A 21064-nucleotide genomic window follows, 5' to 3' on the forward strand; every position below is an offset into this window, starting at 1 on the left:
TCTCCCTTGAGTTTGTAGAGGTTAGCTACAGTTGTAATGGAACATCTAAACCATGCAAACAATGGGCACCACCATGAAGATTCGGAGACAGGTGTTCTTCACGAAGTGGCCCATCTTTCGCACGGATCCCATGTCCATGATGCGGTGGACGTGCCACAGTGATCGGAAAATTACGAAGCATGCTGGGTGGAGATCAATTAACCGTAAGAAATAACAGAAAAAAAAAAAATTCAGTGATATTAGGGAATGGATGATACAAAGGCACTGGCATATGCATAGCCATATTTACAGACCTGGTGGGCCTCCACTGACAGATCCTACGGTTTTGATTGTTTACAAAAAGAAAAAAGAAAAAAAAGACCCAACTTGGGTGTGCGCCATTCACATCTATCCACAGACCTAAAACGTTACAAAACTAGAGCCAGTGTGACCAACTAAATGGCTAGGATTGTGGCCCACTTGCATCAGCGGTGATAACAGATGGGTCCACATATCATTCCGAAGATTCAATACAGTGTGGCCATTGAATGGTGCATGAGAAAAGGAAAGATAAATCAGTATTTACGTGCACTCCACTCCGTACGTGTTCATTTCCCTTCAACGGCTGAGATGGAATCTCCAGTATTATCAGCAATCCAAACAGAAGGTCCCTCATCCTCACTGCTCACATTGTTTCGGTCCCATCGGAACAGATCATCCTTAGAGAGGATGGTAAGGTATATAACCTAACAAGCGCTTCACATCATTAACTGAATCGTTGCACCTCATCAATAGGCTCAGCATCTGATGGGAGATGTTTACACCCTCGTTTCTTCTCTCTGCCTCGTTAAAATGCAACTTGTGGTGATGATGGGATTGGAGAGGTTTGTTAAAATGGCCCACTTTATGATCAGGAAGAGGAAGATTGGTCGGTAGAGGCGGTGGGGGTGGAAGCTCAACGGTCTTATGCATTTTTGAATTGTTAAAATCCAGTGCCAGGGAAGAAGAAGATAGTCTATCAGCATTACTGCCATTGTTCTCAGTAACAATCATCAACGGTTCACTTCTACTATTGTTTTCCTCATCGCCCAATAAGAATTTTACACGCTGGGTCTCTTTCGAGGGCCCACCAATCATGACCTCATCACCTGATGCCTTCTTCAAGCATGACTTCAGCTGCACAGTTGGCTGCCATTGCTGATGCATTCTTGATATTGGCTCTCCCACAAAACCATTTCTGCCCATTCTAAACTGTTTGGGGTTGTCAGAACTGCCTTCAACCTGCCGCTTGATGGTTTCAGGCACTTCCAGTGCCGGCAAGTCAAGCTCCCGTAGACGGTAGTTCACCTTCATTTGCCCAAACAGTGCTTTGTTTTGAATTGCATGGTTGTAAGCAGCTTGGGCATCTGAATTGTACTTGAACACAACCTTGCAGGTCCATGATTTCCAATACACACGGGTAGCGTCATGCTCAAGTGGGCCGAATCTCGCAAACCTCGCCTTCAGCTGTGGAATCGATGGCAGTGATGATTGAGGCGTGAATTTCATCACCAATGATGTGGGTGTCGCAGCCCTCACCGGAGGTTTTGGCTTGATCACCTTCGCTGGTGCCACCACAGTCGTCTCCTTTTGTTCTACTTTCTGCTCATCTGGTGCTGCAGTTTGAACTTTCTTTTCGACTGCCAGGGACTTAATTTCATTCAATTTCTTCCTCCTCTTGGCAGACATTTCTTCCTGTCGATCAGAAGGGCTTCGCTTGCGGCCCACTTTAGTAGGATCATCCTGTCTTGATGTATGTTTCAATGGCTTAATCTTACCAATTCCAGAATCAGATTCCAGCACGCTGGATTCACCAGAGAGTTGGGACGTTCCAGGTTCAGTTTCTGGTTGTAGAATCAAGCTTTTCTCATAAACAAGCGACCGGAAATTAAGGAAAAAGTGGGTTGTGATTGCCAGGGTGTTACGTTCAATCCCATGAGAGGGGTCAACAGCAAGGGCAAAGAGATCATCCACCAGCTGTGGGAATTCAAGCTTCATGCTTCTGATCCCCAGCTCTGGGGTCGAGACTGCAGGACTCAAGCTCAAAACACCACTGTCCACATGGTCTCTCTTCTGCAACTTCATTTGTCGATGCTCTGTAACGAGCCCAATGGATTTTCCTGCAGCTTTTCTCAATGCCTCTCCATCTTTCACAATTTTGGGATTCCTCTTCCGATCATCCACATGTATTTCCAGGTTTGAATCTTTCTTCTTTTTCTTCTTCTTCTCCCCAGCGTCATCCTCCCTGGGCCGCTTCTGGCTAATGGGCCCGTCCAACCTTGATGATACACTAGGTAACTGTACATCTTCCATTGTCCGATCCTGTTGATGATCTCCAACTCCACCACCAGGTAACTGCATATCTTCCATCATCCGATCTTGTTGATGATGATCTCCAACCCCACTTATAATTCCAGATGATTCTGAATTCTCCAGCATAGCTGAGAATCCAGCACACATTTTCGTAGGCCTGGCAGTTCCATCCAACATCCTTCTTCCACTCATTTCCGGCCGAGCATCCATTTCTTCCACAGCAAGAACAGTGCCATGAACCAGAGAACCAACAGCAGCTGCAGTTGGTAAACTCTCCTTCCCGCCAATCGAACCAACATCAGTAACCACTGTTTTCGCAGCAGCTGAGTCAGCTTCTCTTCTGATTACTTCCCGCACCACAGCCCTCTTCTGTAACACATAACCATCAGCCAGCTTCACAGCAGCGCGTCTCTGTTCATTCGACTCATCTCTCCGTTTGAACAGATGTTTATCTTTCTTCGACAGATCCTTTGCTCTTACAGACTTGCTGGAGCTCTTCCCACCACCCGTAGATTCCGCGATCACAAGTGGGCCACTCAATGGAGCTGAACAAAAATCAGATAATCAGATTGAAGCGAATGAAAGATGCATAAACACCAAAAACCGAATTGTTCTTCCAATGGAAAGATTACAGCAGCTATATTCAAAATTACAAAATCAATCAAGACAAAATCTTCCTCGTCCATTTTTACATAAAATTACAAAAATGGCCCTAGATTAATTACAGAAACAGCCCAAAAGTGGGGGCATTCAAGTAACCGGTGGTCAAATTTGGAGGAACTATTCTTGTTACCGTTGTCTAGTTTTAGATAAATGCATAAAAACATGTTTAGAATTCACAAGGGCTGTGGCAGGTTTACAGCCCCATTTTTCAGTAATTTCGTTACCAGTTTTGCCCCTGGCAATATGATAGTAAAAAAAGTGTTGGCCAAATAAAAGCATTACCAAATGATTTATCGGTTTTAAAAGGCTAATAATCCATAGAGAAGGAGGAATATATTAAGGTTTTTTCAATTATTTTATTAATATTATTGAGAGAGAGGGTAAAATGGTCAGGGGTAGAAAAGGAACACTCCGGTTCACAACACCCAAGAGAGCAGGAGCAATCAGTTCATATGATTAAAAAAAAGCCACCAAATAGACCTCCCACCTTGAAAATTTACATACACGCCATTCGAGAATGTAACTCGCGCTGGATGGAGGACCCACACGAGTGGGTGCTGGGAGCACCACATGGATGGGCAGAGGCCCACCAAAAAAGAATAGTTTATTTCTCTCTCCAATTGAATATGGACCATTGATCAATTTGGTTTCATTCCGTCGGCTACTGTCTTATGTCAGCCTGACGTCATTCCAACTTGTGGCCCACCCATCAGAAGCCCGAAAGGGGGAAGCGGATTGGCTGATGTACCACACACCAGCTACATAGCTGCTGTAGGTAGGTGTGGTGCGAAGACAAGCACGGACGCTCCTCGAGCTCCGAGTTGTACGAACGGCTCCAAGCAGGGTGCGGATTGGCTGGTGTACCTCACACCAGCTATATAGCTGCTGTATTGACGTCAGCAAATTATGTGGGTCTGATCATGAGATGTGTTATATCCAAACCGTCCATCCATTTGGCTTTGGTGAGCTTGTATTAACGCTTGATACGAAAAATAAGACAGATATAACTATCAAGTGGACCACACCGCAGAAACCAGTGAGGGATTGAACGTCTACCATTGAAACCATTTTTGGGGTCACAGAAGTTTTGGATCAATATCAAATTTGTTTTTACTCTTCATTCAGGTATTTGTGACCCTACGAGCAGATTGGATGTAAAATAAACGTTAGGGTGGGCCCAACAAATTGTTTAACGGTGAGAATCATTATCTCCACTGCTACTTATGGTGTGGTCCAGATGATCTTTGGATATCATTCATCTTTTGAATAATGCTCTAAAATGATATCTAAAAATGGATGGACGGTGTAGATATAATAAATACATCACTGTGGGCCCATGTAACTTTGATCTCCCCGTACGTACAACTCCGAGCTGGTGTGAGGTACACCAGCGAATCCGCTTCAAGATCAAAGTTACATGGCCCCACAGTGATGTATTTATTATATCTATACTGTTCATCTACTTTTAGAGATCATTTTAGAGCATTATCCAAAAAATGAATCATATCCAACTACACCACAAATAGCGGCGGAAAAACAAATTTCATATTGATCCCAAACTTCTGTGACCCCAAAAAGGGTTTCAATGGTAGACGTTCAATACCCACCGCTTTTTGCAGTGTGGTCCACTTGATAGTTAGATCTGTCTCATCTTTCGCCTCAAGCCTTAAGACGAGCTCACCAAATGGCTGGAAGGCTTGGATATAACACATACCTCATGATCAGACTCAGACCCACAGAACTTGCTGACGTCAATACAGCAGTTATATAGTTGGTGTGAGGTACACCAGCCAATCCGCTTCCCTGAGCAAGACAGGCGCTCGTGGGGATGTGGATTAGGCATGCCCCTCACCTGGACCCGGCTATCTGACCCAGCGTGGCACAAGTTGATTAAACAACAAGCTGCTGTTAGAAATTGACAGAGATGGATCCCCATCAAGTACTTGAAACAAACAATTTTACAACATGCTTTGCACGCCGCATCTCTGACAATGACTGACATCCAATTTCCACCTCGTCAAGGTCGAAGGGAGCTCCGTCCAAAAGGAGCAATACCCAGCCTTTATACCGCCCATGTACAGTCATGACCAAGCATGGCTGCACAAAATAGCTATGGGCCCAGCAACCCAAACGAGCCATGTTTCCAGGAACACCCATCTTGCATGTTGACAGAACTGTGCACGCAACGTTGAATGTCAGCCATCTATTAGAGTCCACGTTCAAAAGAAAAAGGCTCCCACAATAGGTTTTGCTGTGATCTTCCCAACGGCAAAAAAAAAAAATTAGGGGCATGGCAACAGACCAATGGTTTGGATTGCCCAACCATGTTCCAACTTGTCCGAATTGAAAGTCCAGACGGTATGCACAGATTTGGGTGGGGTATCATATAATTCCTCATTAACCAGATTATAACCAAGGTAACTAACTGATTTTTGAAATATATACTGATCTGGGGGGGAGTCTCCAAACACCCGTGGCACTCTAAAAGTTCCATTACTGAAACCATTGATCCTGTAGTTCCCATCAGGCACAGACCATGACAGGATAATCCCACTGGTTGGGATATCCTGAGGGTTCCATCATGGCCTAGAGATGGATTGTTAAACCTAAAATGGCTAACCATGTGGCTGCAGGCTACCAAAGAGGGTAGGGCCCGTGCACCCACCAAATGAATGGTAACTAAAATCAGGGGTGTCTGGTTGCTGGTGTTTCTATTTCGATTTCAGGTTTATAGTTAGTTTGTACAGTCCCCAAATTCTATTAAAAACTCTCAGCTTTTAGTTGGGGAATTGAAAACCTAGTATTTTAAACTTTTCCCTGAGTTTCCCCAAAATCAACCAAACAGAATTTAATCATTCCCAAACAGGCTAAGCCAATCTAACATTCCCCAGGAAACATAAAAGCTCGGGAATGAATTCTCCAACAATCAACCAGGCCCCAAGGGTGGGGCCATTAATCTCTGTGGGGCCCATAGACTGCCAAACCAGACCAATCTCATCTTACAGTTCAAGATAAAGTCTACTAGGAATAATCATGACATTGTTTCACTAACAAATAACTAGACTTTTTCCTTTAAATACAGAAAAGACGCCAAAATCTGTTAAGTAATCTGTTGTTTCTTTTCCAACTTCAGGGTTTAGAAACGAACTAGTTGTTTCACATACTTGTATATGATCGGTTCTCATGTGTTTGAGTGCAAGAATAAATATAAACATCTTAAGATTCCTATTAAAGATGTTATTTAGTTGCAAGAATACATAGAAACACCTGCAGAACACCCATCCAAAAATAGCTACTATCATCCCCTTGGCCTTGTCACAGCTATTTGGGTGCTTAGCCTTGTTGCAGCTATTTGGGTCGGCTTCAAAAAAAAAAAATGGTATGGTAATCAAGTATAATCGTACAAATGGATCTAGTAAATTTGTCGGAATAGGTTTTATCTGAGCATTTAGACCATGAATATCAAAATATAAGCATGACACCACATATGCAATCAGGTGCGTAAATTTGAGTACAGGATCTTTTTGGGTGTGTGTCTGTGTGTGTGTGTGCAGGCATGCTTGTGAGGGCATTGGGTAGGGGTTGACTTTAGTTTAATCGTTACTTCGATTATTTTTTTCTGGAAAATATAGTTACTTTAAATTTAATTAGGCTTTAATGATTAAATAGATTGCAAAGGAAACGTTGCTAGGACCACAAGGACCCCTCTCCACATGCACATCTACCACAGGTTGGCCCAACCATGAAGATCAATACGTGCAAAAACCAGGTTGGCCCATTCATCAGGTGAACTGCCCCTAGATACAATGGCATGGACTGTGGAAGAATTGCCAGCTTTCCACATACAGCATGCATGTGAGGCCTACCTGATATGAGTGGATTGTCATTGATTTGTTGCATTATCTATCTCAACAACTTTGTTACCAGTGTATAGATATTGATCATCATAATCTAAATTCGAACTGATTCATGATGAAAGTTATGGGGACGCCAGTTGCTAACCTGATGCAACCCTCCTTTCTCAATGCTGGCGACCTGCAATGAGCATAAAACCTCCACAGGCATTATGTATACATAGGCTGATTGCAATTAAGTGCTATCTAATAGTCTATTAGATAGGTTGATGACTATCAACAAGTTTAAAAACTTGACAATATTATGAGTGGAATTTGTTTTATCCTGTTTGGCATTCACTGTAAACTATAACTAAAAGGTCTAGAATCAAAATCTATTGATTTTGATTTCAAATCTCCAAGGGGATCCCCTTATCGTTACCGTTGACCTTTCCACATATTCAACTCAGAAACTCTGGTTTTTTTATGCATCAGGTATCATAGCTTTCTCAACCGGGTGACAGATGCACTTTGTAGGTTAGCACATTTGCTGCTGCATGTGAAGACTTGGGCTAGCAAACTTCTAATTAAGGGCAACTGTAGACCTAGTAGAGAAAAGCGAAGTATTTTTAGGTACTTTTTTCCTTTTCTTTTCAAGGCCCATTTGGATTTCTGCAAAGGATTTATTCGTTTCCCATGAAACTAACTTTTCGCTATTTGTGAAGCCTTTCTTTGTGAAAACTCTTGGGGAACGCCATGTCCCACTCCTCTTTCTATTGGAAAATCAACAAACTTATTTTCCCAGCTCCCCTTCTAAGAAGAGCATTTTGGCACAAACGAAAATGGGGTCCATCTTTAATAGCCTCACATGGGTCCACTCATGCCTCAGTGGTAGACTGAGTTTCAACACTGAGTTCAGGGGTTCGAGTGCCCATGTGGTGTATGTGGGTATGAGTGTGTGTTTAAAAATAAAACAAAATAAAATCAAACGAAGCCACACATGTGCCTCATGTGTCACATGAGCCATCAACCATCTTCGGTTGTGCCCCACATGTAACACTCATGGTTTTAAGATTCGTCTGAGTTGGGTGCAACTCAGAATAGTCGACTCAGATTTGTGACTAACCAATCTGGTTTGATACCACATGTTGACACCTAAGTCACCACGAAATGAGCAAGTCTGCTGACACACCTCACTTACACAACTAGTCTGATTCAGCTGCAACTCAGATGAGTCAACTCGGATTCAGCACTAACTAATCCGGTTTGAAACCATTGGTTGACACCGCAGTCACCCCCAACATGAGCAAGTCAGGCCAACATACCAGTTGACTCATGCAACTCAACTTGAGATCGACTGAGTCAATCCCAAGTCTCTGAATCTAAAAACCATGGTGCCTCTATGCCACATGTGCCAATGTGCAACATGTGACAGCATCCATCTTAGCTCCGTTGCAGCCTTCTAACGGTGTATATATATATATAAAGAAAATGAATTGGTCCGGTACATGACTGTTACAAGCCCATATCATCCTGCTACGGCCATTACAAGCCTGTTGCAGGCCTTCTTTTAGAAGGGTTTGTAACACACCATATTGAGTAATAGGTCTTACCCACTAATACTACGTACTATTTTGGGGTAAAAAATTTCTCATGAATTTATTTATTTTTTTTGTTCAAACAACCAATTTGTAAGCAGGCCCCAAATTTTCTACGAAACTCTTGTTGAATAAAGAGGCAGAAAACAATGTTTTCTTTCCAATAGTTTCTTGATAATAAGGTTTATGGGAAAACAGTTTCCTTTCACGTGCTTTTTACAAATCCAAACATGCCCGAAACTTGAAAAAGTTTCTTTTAATTACATCTTTAGATGTTACAAATACAATTAGATGGACTGATTTTAGGGAATCTGGATCTCTTTTTTTATTTATTTTCTTTAAAATAACAACATTAAAGAAAGAAACAATTTCTTAATTTCTTACAGTAGGTAATGTTTCCTAAGCCCATACACCTATTGTAAGTTTCCTAAGCCCACAGTAGGTAATGTTTCCTAAGCCCATACACCTATTGTAAGTTTCCTAAGCCCACGTGTCATGTGCAACTGCACTAGTTTTCCATTGGTACAGCTCATGCAATATGGTCAAGTTGGCACTTGATTACAAGGCCAAGAAACAGCAATTGGATGAGAACCGGTTGCCAATGCATTCCAATTTCATAAAGAGAATCTCCTGTCTAAATCTCATTAATGGACACGGCCAGTTCGCCTATGTAGAAAAATTTTATTCTACAACACCATGTGTGGGGCCCACCATGATGTAATCTCCATAAGGTGAGCACCTTCATTTTCATGCCAAAAATCAACCAAATACAGAGCATGGTGGGTCACACCACTGCTAACAGTCGGGATGAGGACACCCACAATTGGAACCTTCCACCCCATGAGATTGGTGGCATGGTGCTCACCACCAAGATGAATGAATCCCCAAAAGTCATAAGATTCTAAAACTCAAGTGGGCCACAGTGATTTTGAGGTTCTAGGCATGATTTTTCATGGTGTGGCCCACCTAAGTCTTGGATCCGCCTGTTCTTAAGCTCCAAGGAGAGCACGAGGCCTGTACTCTGCCATTCGCACATCACAGTGGGCCCCACACACCACACTGTAGGATAAGTTTATTCCACAAACATTGTAGATGAAGTAGCCCCTAAAAGAACTTCAAAGCCCATAACTTCAAAGCTCAGCAAGAGACCAACTTCGGAAATCCTACATGCCAATCTTGAAAAGCTCACACGCATTCACAATACATACCATCTGTGGCAATATCCGATATGTGTCATCAGGACAGATAGATATCCATGTGTCAACCATCAGGTGGATCCGACCATGGACTAACCCATCAGGTGGATCCAACCATGGACTAACCCATCAGGTGGATCCCACCCAAAACTCTAGCTGATTAATTAGTCTAGTGGGCAAGTGTTAAAAAAATTAAAAATAAAAAAATAAAAATAAAAATGCACATGGGTTAGAAAACTCTGGCGTAGTTTCTATCAGATGTTCATTTGTTTCATAAATTGTGGACAACGTAGCTAGCAAACCATCCTGATTATCGTGCCAGGGTCCCTACACAGTTCCACCCCACACTAGTATAGGATTAGCTTCCTGAAATTGATGTTGTAGCTTTAAAAGGATTTTTTGTAATGAGATTTAGACTAGGACTATTCTTTCCAAAACTGGGGTGCATTGGCAACCAGTTCCCAGCAGGTTGCCGTTTTCCAGCTTTCCTATAGTCTACAGCCAACTAAACTACACTGCATGAGTGTAGAGCCAACTAAAATGCACTGCATGCATTCCACCAACAGGAAAGCGTGAACTCTACTGGAGTTGCACATGTGTATGGGCTTAGCAAATCTCACAATAGATATAATGATGTTCATCTGGTTTCTGCTGTAAGGAACTCTTAAGTTATTAATTGGTTTGTGTGTAATGTGTGCCGTATCTTCTTATTTCAGGAATTCTGGAGCTGCAATTTCAACATACCTCAACTTTAAAGTTTATGAATTAGTGGAAAATTACTTTATGCTTGCATATTTAGGAAAGGCTCCCTCGTACACCCTTACATACAGCACAGACGCCACCTTCGCAAGTGAGCCTGACTTCTGAATGGAGCAATAGGTGGCCCCCATCATAAAGACAAACACACAAAAAATTCAGACCATTATAATTATGAAGTGGGCCAAATATGTACAACAAATGTGGACAGTCGGCAAGTTTCATTAAACCGTCCATTCCTTTAATAAGATTGGCTCGCCTTACGAGTGGTCACTGGTCAGCCTGGTTTTTTCGTATGGCCATCTTCGCAGAGGTGGTGATATTATCAGAATCCTCCACTCCCAGATATTCCAGGCATTAAGAAATGAACAGATCACTATGAAAAGCTGCTAATGGTCTGAATCCCAGAGGACTATCCAAACAATTAAGAAACAGCAGAAAGCACAAACCAATAGAACTACACTAATCAAGTGAAAGAAGAAAGGACAGACTAAAAAACTCTCTGAATGCCAACCACCACCTCACAAGGCTTCAAGAGATTACAGAAGTCATTGGGGGGAACTACTACTTATCAACATTTGGTTAAGAAATGTTGGAGAAATTGGAAATGCCAATGATGATAGAATCATCATTTTAAGACGTATATAATTAGTTCATCATCTCAATTTCGAAAAATTGGATCTAAAATAAATAGTTTCTTGTAAATTAGTTAAGCATTAGACAAGGAGTACTTTGGCACTGAAAGTAAGATAATCAAGGAAAGATCCATACGACATGACATAATGAGGACGGGGAAGCAGAATCAAATGAACAAGAACATGAATGCAATGTTATTCAAACTTCAAATTAATATAATTCTTCCTTCTTAAAATTAACATGCTTTTTCCTTCTTACTTTAAAATTAATATGCTTTTTTCTTTCTTTTTTTAAAGAAAACTTCAAATAAAATCAAACACCAAAAAATAAAGAAATAAAACAAAACAAAACTCCAAATAAAGATCAGATGATACTTATAAGTACTACTAACAGGAGAAGACACTGCATTAAGATACAGACCATCAGCTTTTATTGCACCAAATAAACATCTAAACAGTATCCAACAAAACATAAAACAACCAGAGTACTCAATTTGCAAATAAATCAGATAGTCATGTATACCTCGAGGTGGCACTCTGTCAGGCTGTTCCAACACCCACATGGCATTACGCGACGGGCGTATTGGTTCCACCCCAAACGCCTGGGCATAAGTCTCATCAAACTCCTCGAACACTGCCTTCCGATAAGCAATAACTGAAGCCAAATTCTTAATCCAATCAAAACTCCTTGGCTCATTACTTCTTGGCATCAATGCTAGCTGCTGTACAAAAGAAAGCGCCTCAATGGGCTGAAAACCATTTCTCGCCTTCTCAATCTGCTTCTTTGAGTAAACCCCTCCAGGTTCATAATTGTCCACATCAACTGTGCAGTACCCCTCAACGCCGGCGGGACTGAAATTGAACGGATTCCGACACCGACAGGCCAACCCAAGAGTGCTTCTCCTCCTCACCTCATCAACAGCCTCTTCGATGGCCTTCACGAAATTCCGGGAGTTTGTCTGCCTTGACTTCTCCGCATAGTGAAGTTCAAATGGTATAAGCTCAGCAGGCTCAAACCATCCATAGCTGCTATCACCAAAGAAGGCAACTAAAACATAACCATCTTGACGTGTCTGTCGTACAGAAGATGAAGCAAAGGCTTCATCAAAGATGTGACCTGGCCACCAAGGGTGGGAAGCGACCTTTCCCCATACCATGTCGCCAGGCTCAAATCCGTAGGTTAAGCCTTCTGCTGCACCCAATACCACTGTATATGGAATCAAAGAACTCAACCCACCAAATATCTGTTCCTCTGCCGCTTCCATAGTACCCTTCATTTTCCTTCCATCAGCTTTACTGCTTATGCTATTAATATATGGGCCGCAATCCTTAAGTTGAGAGATCCTACCTTCAAATTTTCTCCCAGTGCCTCCAGAACCAACCTTTGAAGAGTCCCTAATTTCTTCATTCTTTCCATCATTAATGCTATTGAAACGCAGGTTATGAACCTCAATTTCAGGTTCCCTAAATTCCATGTTTCCCTTGACTTCTCCACCGGAGATGTCCGAAGAAACCCTAATTTCTTCAGACATCGACATCAAACACTCACCCTCGTCATGCCCACCATCAGATTTACCATCACCGCCACCGAACCCCAATTCAGAAATCCTAACTTCAATTTCTCCAGAATCCTCCACCTCACGCTCTTTCACAGATTTCGCGACCGCATATTCGCTCCTACCACCATTCAAAATCAAGTCCCGGCTCTTGCTCTCAGAAATCCTAGTTTCTACATCGATCTCCGAAGAAACCCTAATATCATCAGAATCCCCCATCATCGGACGCTCCCTTTCAGTTCTTCTAGCATCGGAATCGCCTTTCCCAACATCGGAACCTTCCGAAACCCTGGCTATTCCGCGAGTCCGGAAGAGAGATCGATTGACGGCGGATTTCGTATCGATTCCGAAATCGGTGATGAAAAGAGATACCATAGCGAGAGCGGAGATAGAATGGAAACCCTAAAATTCGACGAAGGTCTGAGAACTGGTAAAAGAAACCCTAGAGATGTGGGGGAGGAAGGGCAAACCTTTTCATAGAGACGGAAAAAGGCGTGTGCAAATCTCGCGCTCGGCGTAATGGGAGAATCGCCATCTGAGACAGATGTTTAATAAACGACCCGGACCCGGATACAGACGGACGGTGCTGCCTCGATCCGTTTATTAAGTGTGGGCTGTGATTCAACTTACACGTGTGTGTCTCCTGAATACTCAACCAACCTGATTTTTGTGTCAGGTAATCATCATTGTGTGACCCACCTTATGTACGGCTCAGATCTCAAATACATGCCAGATTTCCACCTGTGCAGTCTCTAAAGTATACGTGTGAAGAGCGTAATACGTGTGGGGACATGAATTTCGGTCGGATCGGGAGTACCCGTCCCCGGGCTATGTGTCCGTTCTTGCTGGCCAACGGGTCGTCTCGGGTCCTAGTCTGTCTTTCAAGAGCCTGAACATCATACGTTCTGGACGGACGCGGATTTCCGGCGAAAGCCTTTCGCAAAAGTTCCCGCGCAACGATTCTGGGTGGGACCTTCTGCGATGTTCGTGAGAAATCAAACCCGTCCATCCGTTTTTCGGCCTCATTTTAAGACATCCTACCAAAAATGAGGAAGATCGAAGACTAAAGTGGGCCATAGGAGATGAAACGGTGGAGAAAGGAATGCCTACTGTTGAAACCTTCCTAGGCTCCACCTTGCTGTTTATATGCCATCTAAACCGTTTATAAGGTTATTTTCACTCAGATAAAGTGAAAACACCAAAAATTTAGACAGTTACAAAACTTTTATGGCCATATAAATGTGTCAACGGTGATCACTAAATATCCACTGTTTCCTCTCGTGTGGCCCACTTGAGTCCTGTATTCTCCTCATTTTTGGTCTCACATAATAAAATGATCTTAAAAAACGGATAGAGAGATTGGATTTATCAGAAACATCTAAGTGGGGCCACACAGAATCCTTGCGCAGGAACTTCCTTTGGCAGGAAAATCCGCGTCCGTTCCGGACGCCATTTGGCATTGGACTTTTTTACGGGTTTGATACTCCAGCGTAGTATGATGGATCATACGCATGTTAATCACAACAAGTGTTGTTGATTGTGACCCACTTGTAATAAACATTACAATTCCATTTAAGGGTGTGTAAATAAATAAATATCAGGCATGTCAGAGTTGTATTGAAGTCTAATCAAATTAAAAGCCTTCACTCTAGGCGTCCACTTACTGAATTAGGATCAAATTCATGAAAATGACGTTGTTATTCAACCATCGATTATTAAAGCAACCAAGCAATTTTATTTTTTTTCACACACGCACACACACTCACGCCATGGTGGGATTTCACCACCTATGGATATTTGAACCCTTGACTAGGAGTTGAAACTCCTGAGAGTCTACCACCCGAGCAACCAAGCAATTTACGAAAGGAATGGTTAAGTGAGACGCTTTTTATTTTTTGGATGGTTGTTTCTAACTTAAACTTCATTAGCACGTTAGATCTAAGAAGGGTGAGATTTTCCTCGCATAGGGCCGAGTAGATGAATAGTCTAATTGGATTAAGAAGTTGGTGGAAAAATGGACGGTATAGCATTTCTATTGAGAAAAAATTGGTGGGTCCTCTGAGGGGTATGTACGCAGAAGAGGGGGCACGAGTTGCTGGCAACCCCTGCTACAGGGAGCCTGAGTAACCCAAAGCTCTGTCGGGCCCACTACAAACTGCTTGTCACGTCCGGAAATGGATTGGCCACTCCCCCTGCCACCAGCCCGGTGGCTGGTGGTCGGTGCTCCGTGGACTCCACCGTGATGTATGTGTTTCATTCATGCCGTCCATCTATATTTATAGATCATTTTAATATATGAGGTTAAAATTAGAGGAATATATAATTCAGGTGGATCACATGACAAGAAAACAATAGTGATTGGATATCCACCATTAAAATCATTGTAAGGCTCACTGTACTGTTTATTTGTCATCCAATATGTTGAGTGGGTCATAAAGACCCGGATCAAGGGAAAAAATAAATATCAACTTGATCCTAAACTTTTATGACCCCCAAAAAGTTTTTAATGGTTGACGTTCATTCAACACTGTTTCCTGTAATGTGGCCCACTTGAGATTGTAATATATCTATTTTTTTTTTATACCATAAAATGATCTATAAAAACATATGGACAGCATGGATGAAACACATACATCATGGTGGGGCCCACAGAGCACCACCATCAGCCATTGGCTGGTGTCGGGGGGAGTAGCCAATCCGTTCCCGTCACATCCGCTCTCTCGATGAGTTTCGGCCGATTGGATGTGATCTCAAAAATAGGCAGAAGCCGCAGAACTCAAGTAAAACACACCACAGGAAAATGTGGGGACGCAACATTGACCGTTGAAACTTTCACGGGCCCACGTGATCTTTATATGCCATCTAACCCGTTTACGAGGTAAACCACTGGGATGCTGGAAAAACACGAATATCCTTCTTATCCAAAACTTCTTGGGTTCCAATAAGCTATCAATGGTAATCACAGATTATTTAATCCGAACAGTTTACTAGGGTATGGCCTATATGAGCTTTGGATGTGCTTTACTTTTGGACTCACGTTCTAAAATAACCTGGTGAAAGTGGAGGACTGTGTAGACACCCCTCCCAGTCTACAAGCTAACTAAGACAAACACTGACCCTTATATCTAAACCCCGGAGCTTAAACCTAGCCCTAATTCAAATTCTAAGCCTAATCCAAACCCAAAAACCTAATCTTAAGAAAAACCTAGCTGAAAAAATGCCACACCCTCAGTCAACCCATGGAGTCAATTTCCCAAGTCAACTCACTAAGCTGATTCACTCAATCAGCCTACCCAATCAAATCACCAAGTTAAGCCAAATCCTAAACCAAGTCCAAATCTTAGGGCCAATCAAAGAGAAATGTGCAAACAGCATCACGCCACCCCTAAAAGTAGAGCATGGTGTGGAGGAGCTAACCTAACAAAGCAGGAGGCCCGTTTTGCACTGGCAGCTCCCTGGGAGCCACCAACCATGTGACAAGTCTCCAGCCTTGACAGGGCCCTACACGAGTGCAATCTCTCTCTTTGCAAGCTCCATCCGTGTGCCACTATGACATGACCCTAGTACCCTTCCCTTTACTCATATTAACTATTTTACCAGCCCCTCTAGACCCCCCGCTCATCTCATCTGTAGCATTTCATATGTAACATTATCATCCAATCAACTCGAGTGTATGCTCTAAGGCTTGTTGAGTTTCTCAAATCTCATCCATAAAAAAATCAGGTCAACTGGCTATTTTGCTCAACAAGTAAGTGAGTCAAGGCATATTTATCTAGCCCAAGACACCGCTTGGCAATAATGGTGCAATAAACATAATGTTTTACACACATTACATACATCAATGTGCAAATACTAGTTTGATCATCAAAAGTTCGAAAGATCTAATGAAGTAGAGATCATACGTTTGTAAGAGCAAAGTGGGTGCCTAACACCTTCCCTCTCTATAACTATGGTTCCTTACTCAGAATCTCTAGCCACAGATTAATTACTCATTTTAGGGCGGGGAATCCTTATATTCTCTATCCTAATGTTTCTACAAGGTTTAGCCAACTGTGGAATTGGATTAATTGGTTAGTGGCAACTCTAGTCAAATATAACATCTTTACAATCTCACCCACAAACATCTCTAAATTTACAGTCAGCATGACCACGATTCGACATCCAGGATCTAACGTCTACAGAATAGTGACTCTACTGGGGATTTTCCAGTCCCACTAGTCACAACCCAACCTGAAAAGTAAGATCTCTCTAACATGTGGCAATCTATAACATTTGTGCATTTATATTTGCATTTAGCATACACTTCAACTATAAAACCCAAAAATAATAATAATAATAATATCCCAAAACCATTGTGCCTCTTCGAAGCAAACGTCCCCAAAAAACCTCTCCTTCTATAGCTTATTTCGTACCATATCACAAATAGCCATGGCAAACTATGAGGAGGATGTCCAATTATTCCCCATTCTCAACATGACAAAAGCTCATCCCGTACGGCTGCAGCAAGCAGAAGTCGTTCCAGTGACTTGCATCCAGGAACTAATACAAGGAATAAATGTCATGCAAGAAATGTTCCTACAATTCATGCAAGCACAAGATCCTATAGCCTGCACCCAAGTTGGCTAAGCACAATCGCAATCACCAGCTCTTGTAGCCTCCAACTCAGCCCAACTACAATAGTCATAGTTCGCACGGGACACCTAGCACCAGTCAACACAACTATCCATCTCGAGGCATTTCTTCCAATATCCTCCCACGAACGAGGGTCAATTCCATCATCTCATAGGTTGGACCCCCAGTCAATTTTAAAATCATCTCCCTAACAGGAGTTTCAGTCAATTGCAACCTCCCCCTAAAACAAGGGTTTCTCTACAATCTCATTTGTTAATCCCAGTCCAACAAACTCCCTATAATGAGAGTAATCACTAGCTCCAACCTTCTCCAAGCAAGAGTCATAGGGGCATTAACAATGCCAATTATTATGAGAGGTGGGCAGTTCAAGGCTGACAAGGGGCAAAACCACTCTCGTCCGATCCCTCCAAAATTGAACAAATTTAAGAGCAATTGCTAGAGATGAAAAAGAAGCATCAGAAGCAGCATGGGGTGGCCCTCTGTAACACCCCGGTTCCCGAAACTCGAGCACACTACTCGTTTTCTAAAAATCCGAGTGTTATCCTTTCACAGTGGCTCAAATATCACGTACATTTTTTTTATCAGAATTAATAATCTAGCGGAATATGAGCAATCAAATATAAGAGGGAGTCTAAATATACAAAATCAAATATTCGAGTGGTTGCCCGTAAACTTATGTAAACCAATGTCTTAACGTTTTACAAAATATGACAATACAATTTAATACAAATGAAGTCAGAAATGGAGAGTTGCAAATCATTTGGCTCTTCCAATTCCACATGAATATCAATATATGCATAACTTGTGTCTCCTGCACACTGAATACGGTTTGATAGCGTCAATAGCTATCGAGTGAGATATAACCCCTAAGATTTATCGTATCATCAAGATAATTAAGCATAGTTATCAGAGACAGTGTATAACAAATATTACACAATGATTATCATGGAAATCAGATAAGATTCATCAAATATGCATTTATTAAATAAATCACACAAGATAATCTTGTTTAAATGCATGGATGCATGCACATGCTCACAAACCTGGAGATGCATATCCAACTGGTAAAAAGTCGCCCAAAGAGAACTAGCCACTCGGAAAAGACTATGCAACGAGGTCGCCCAAGGAGAACTAGCCACCCGAAAAAGTACTCAAAGGTACGCCTAAGGAAAACTAGCCACCCAGAAAAGATCATGTGACAAAGACACACAGTGGTACAAATGCACAAAATAATAATTTAGAATCAACTATTAACATACTTTATGATACGGCCCATAATGATCTAAGAAAACCCCCGTATCTTACATCGACCGCCCAGTAAAGCCTGCATGCCATGAAAATGTATGATTAACCCAACCATTATTATTCCAATTTCAAACAATCATTTTAAGAAAGCTCGAAGGTCACTATGGGGAGGTTTGTCACCCAGCATAGGCCGACAAATCAGACATAGTGTCTCATTCCACCATCCCTGGCTCATGAGACTAACAAATAGGATGTTTAAAGATAACATACTCAACTAATGGCCAATTATAGTTCTACAAGTGGAACTTATCATTGCAAAGTTATATAAAGATGATTCCTTAAAGCCACATAGGACAAATATTAAATCAAGCCGTATAGGGCAAACAACTCATCCCAATGATGTAATGAAAATGGATTATCCTAAAAGTCACTTAAGCAACAAACATTCTATAAGATGACAAGTCCACATCAAATGTTCCATTTAATTTATTAGACAAAGTGGCCACTAGTTCTAGGACCTCCAAGCATTCCATCAAGTAATCATGGATGATAAACTAAATCATGTATAATATTAATATCGAGATATCACATGCACATCTAAAGCATACATTTTGAATTAGATTAGAGGCATTTGATTCACATCGAATCCAATTCATCAATTATCTTAAGGAATCAAAATCAATAAAAGCAATCAACTACATTAAGCAATTAATGAGATAAATGAGTAAGGAGAAATATCAGGGCTAATTATCAAGATGTGAAAAAAGCTTGAAGGTAATCCTCACATTTCAAGAGTTGAATTGGATTCCTATGTTGTTAGAATTGTTTTCGCACGTCCACGAATCCGATTCTAATCGCACTTTAACCCGTTTAATCAATTAAATCACAACACCAATCCCTAAAATTAATCCTAAAGATAAAATATTGTAGTATTTGAGTATGAATCCATGATTAAGAGGAGGTGGTTCGAATTCTAATATAAGAATAACATAATTAAATATTCATTGTATTGAAATTTAAGCTAAAATTCTAAAATCAATTTCGATGAATCACGGTGCGACTCAACTCAATTCGAATCAACTCATATGATTCGAATTGATGTGAATTCGCCTCTCTACAAAATCTTATCGCACTACCTTGTTAGGGTTGACTAATTGTGATGGAATTAAATTTAGTCAAAACAAGCCCAATTTAGCGAGACGACTCGATGGGTTAACACGTTTATTAAAGAAATGACAGAACCCTAACTTCCTTGGAATTATACTTGCGTGAAATATTAAAATTGGGAAAAATTTACTGACCTGACTAAGCTTGACTTGGCTTGTTGCGGACCAACGAGTTGACTCAGAAGACTAGAAATCCATTCTTTTTCACTCTTCTCTTTATTTCTTTTTCTTTTTCTTTTTTCTTTCTCATTCTACTCTCTCTAAAGTCTCACAAGGCCCAAACCCAAGTCAGGCCCATGCCCAAATCGACCTAGCTGACTCGACAGCGAGTTAGCCCAATCTCTCTCTTCCTCTTTCCTGCTATCTTCCTTATCTTTCATTCCTTGCCTCTCTTTCTTTCCTCCATCCTTTCTATACCTCTACACTGCCCAAATGGTCTGTACTAAGCCCAACATCGAACCAGATCTAAGACTCATAAACCCAACTTAGACAAACTCGCTTCAAACTCGGTGCGATAATAACCAAGTCTGATCTTCTCCTTCTTCATCTTCTTCTTACAGATTTCTGTTGCAGTGTCCAGTCCTACACCCGGACTAAGGACACCAGCAATGAACCCGCCCCAACTCCATTAGGACTCGACGAGTCGACTCAATGTTTGAACCGATCAACCAGCCGTCATCATCTCTTCTTCTCCTCCCTTTTCCTTTCTCCTTCCTGCAATTCTTCTACTTGCTGAAGAATAACTAGCAATGGCCTCCAAACCGACTTGACTCGGTCCAGACTCGGCTCGATTTGAGTTGGTGCGATGGCACATGCTCTCTCTCATTTTCTCTCATTTTCTCTCTCCCTTTTTCTCCTATTATAATGACCCTCAAATATTTTCATCATGAATTTCAACTTGAAATAGGACCAACTACCCCACCTTCCTACACTATGAACTAACCAAAATTTGGTAGCGATATCCCAGTCCCAAGAAAGATTCTATCTTAACTTAAATACATCTTGGGATTGCTAATTTACATGCCAAAAATAGAACTAATGGTCCCAAATTGAAGTGATCAATACTCACGAAGAGTAAATCCAGAAGTAGGACCTTTGTAAGAGTAAAGATAGATAGACCTTCAGTCCAGAGGGTTTAAAAGACCCGCCAAGAAAAATTGGTCTGTCCAGATCATGTTGATCATCATGGGGACCCCACTTTTGAAATATGCGGGTACACATATTGTGTACACTCGCTGTACATGAGACCATGTAAATGGTCAAATCGGGTTTGACCCGATAAGAACCAAAACAAAATCAAATTTCTCGTTCTTTCTCCCGCCCTTCGCTAGCTCAAAATTGATTGTCTGTGTGATGGTGCAAATGACCATCATCCGAATACAAAGGTGAGATCCAGACCGTTAACCTGATAGATAGGGTCCCATTGACCCTGACCCTAGTGTTACCTGGGATT

At 41.7% G+C, this 21064-nt stretch overlaps 1 protein-coding gene across 2 annotated transcripts; it reads right to left on the reverse strand.

Moving 5' to 3' along the window:
• Window positions 1-217: 217 nt before the first annotated feature.
• Window positions 218-13101, reverse strand: LOC131226279 (PWWP domain-containing protein 1-like). 2 transcript variants are annotated; one of them, XM_058222085.1, is made up of 3 exons: window positions 11536-13101; window positions 2370-2876; window positions 218-2312 (listed from the first exon to the last, which is right to left on the reverse strand). In XM_058222085.1, exons 1-3 carry the CDS (start codon window positions 12941-12943, stop codon window positions 700-702), a joined length of 3528 nt encoding a protein of 1175 aa, XP_058078068.1. In that variant the 5' UTR covers window positions 12944-13101; the 3' UTR covers window positions 218-699. The 2 variants fall into 2 exon arrangements, with proteins under 2 accessions (XP_058078068.1, XP_058078067.1); XM_058222084.1 differs by having other exon boundaries at window positions 218-2876.
• Window positions 13102-21064: the final 7963 nt, after the last annotated feature.

The sequence above is a fragment of the Magnolia sinica genome, chromosome 14, assembly GCF_029962835.1.
Source record: "Magnolia sinica isolate HGM2019 chromosome 14, MsV1, whole genome shotgun sequence".
Classification (NCBI taxonomy): domain Eukaryota; kingdom Viridiplantae; phylum Streptophyta; class Magnoliopsida; order Magnoliales; family Magnoliaceae; genus Magnolia; species Magnolia sinica.

Excerpts from the sequence above, each read along its gene's own strand:
- LOC131226279 (XM_058222084.1), bottom strand. The coding sequence starts at position 12,943 with ATGGTATCTCTTTTCATCACCGATTTCGGAATCGATACGAAATCCGCC. Across the intron at positions 2,877-11,535 it reads TGACAGAGTGCCACCTCGAG|CTCCATTGAGTGGCCCACTT; the intron begins GTATACATGACT and ends ATTTTTGTTCAG.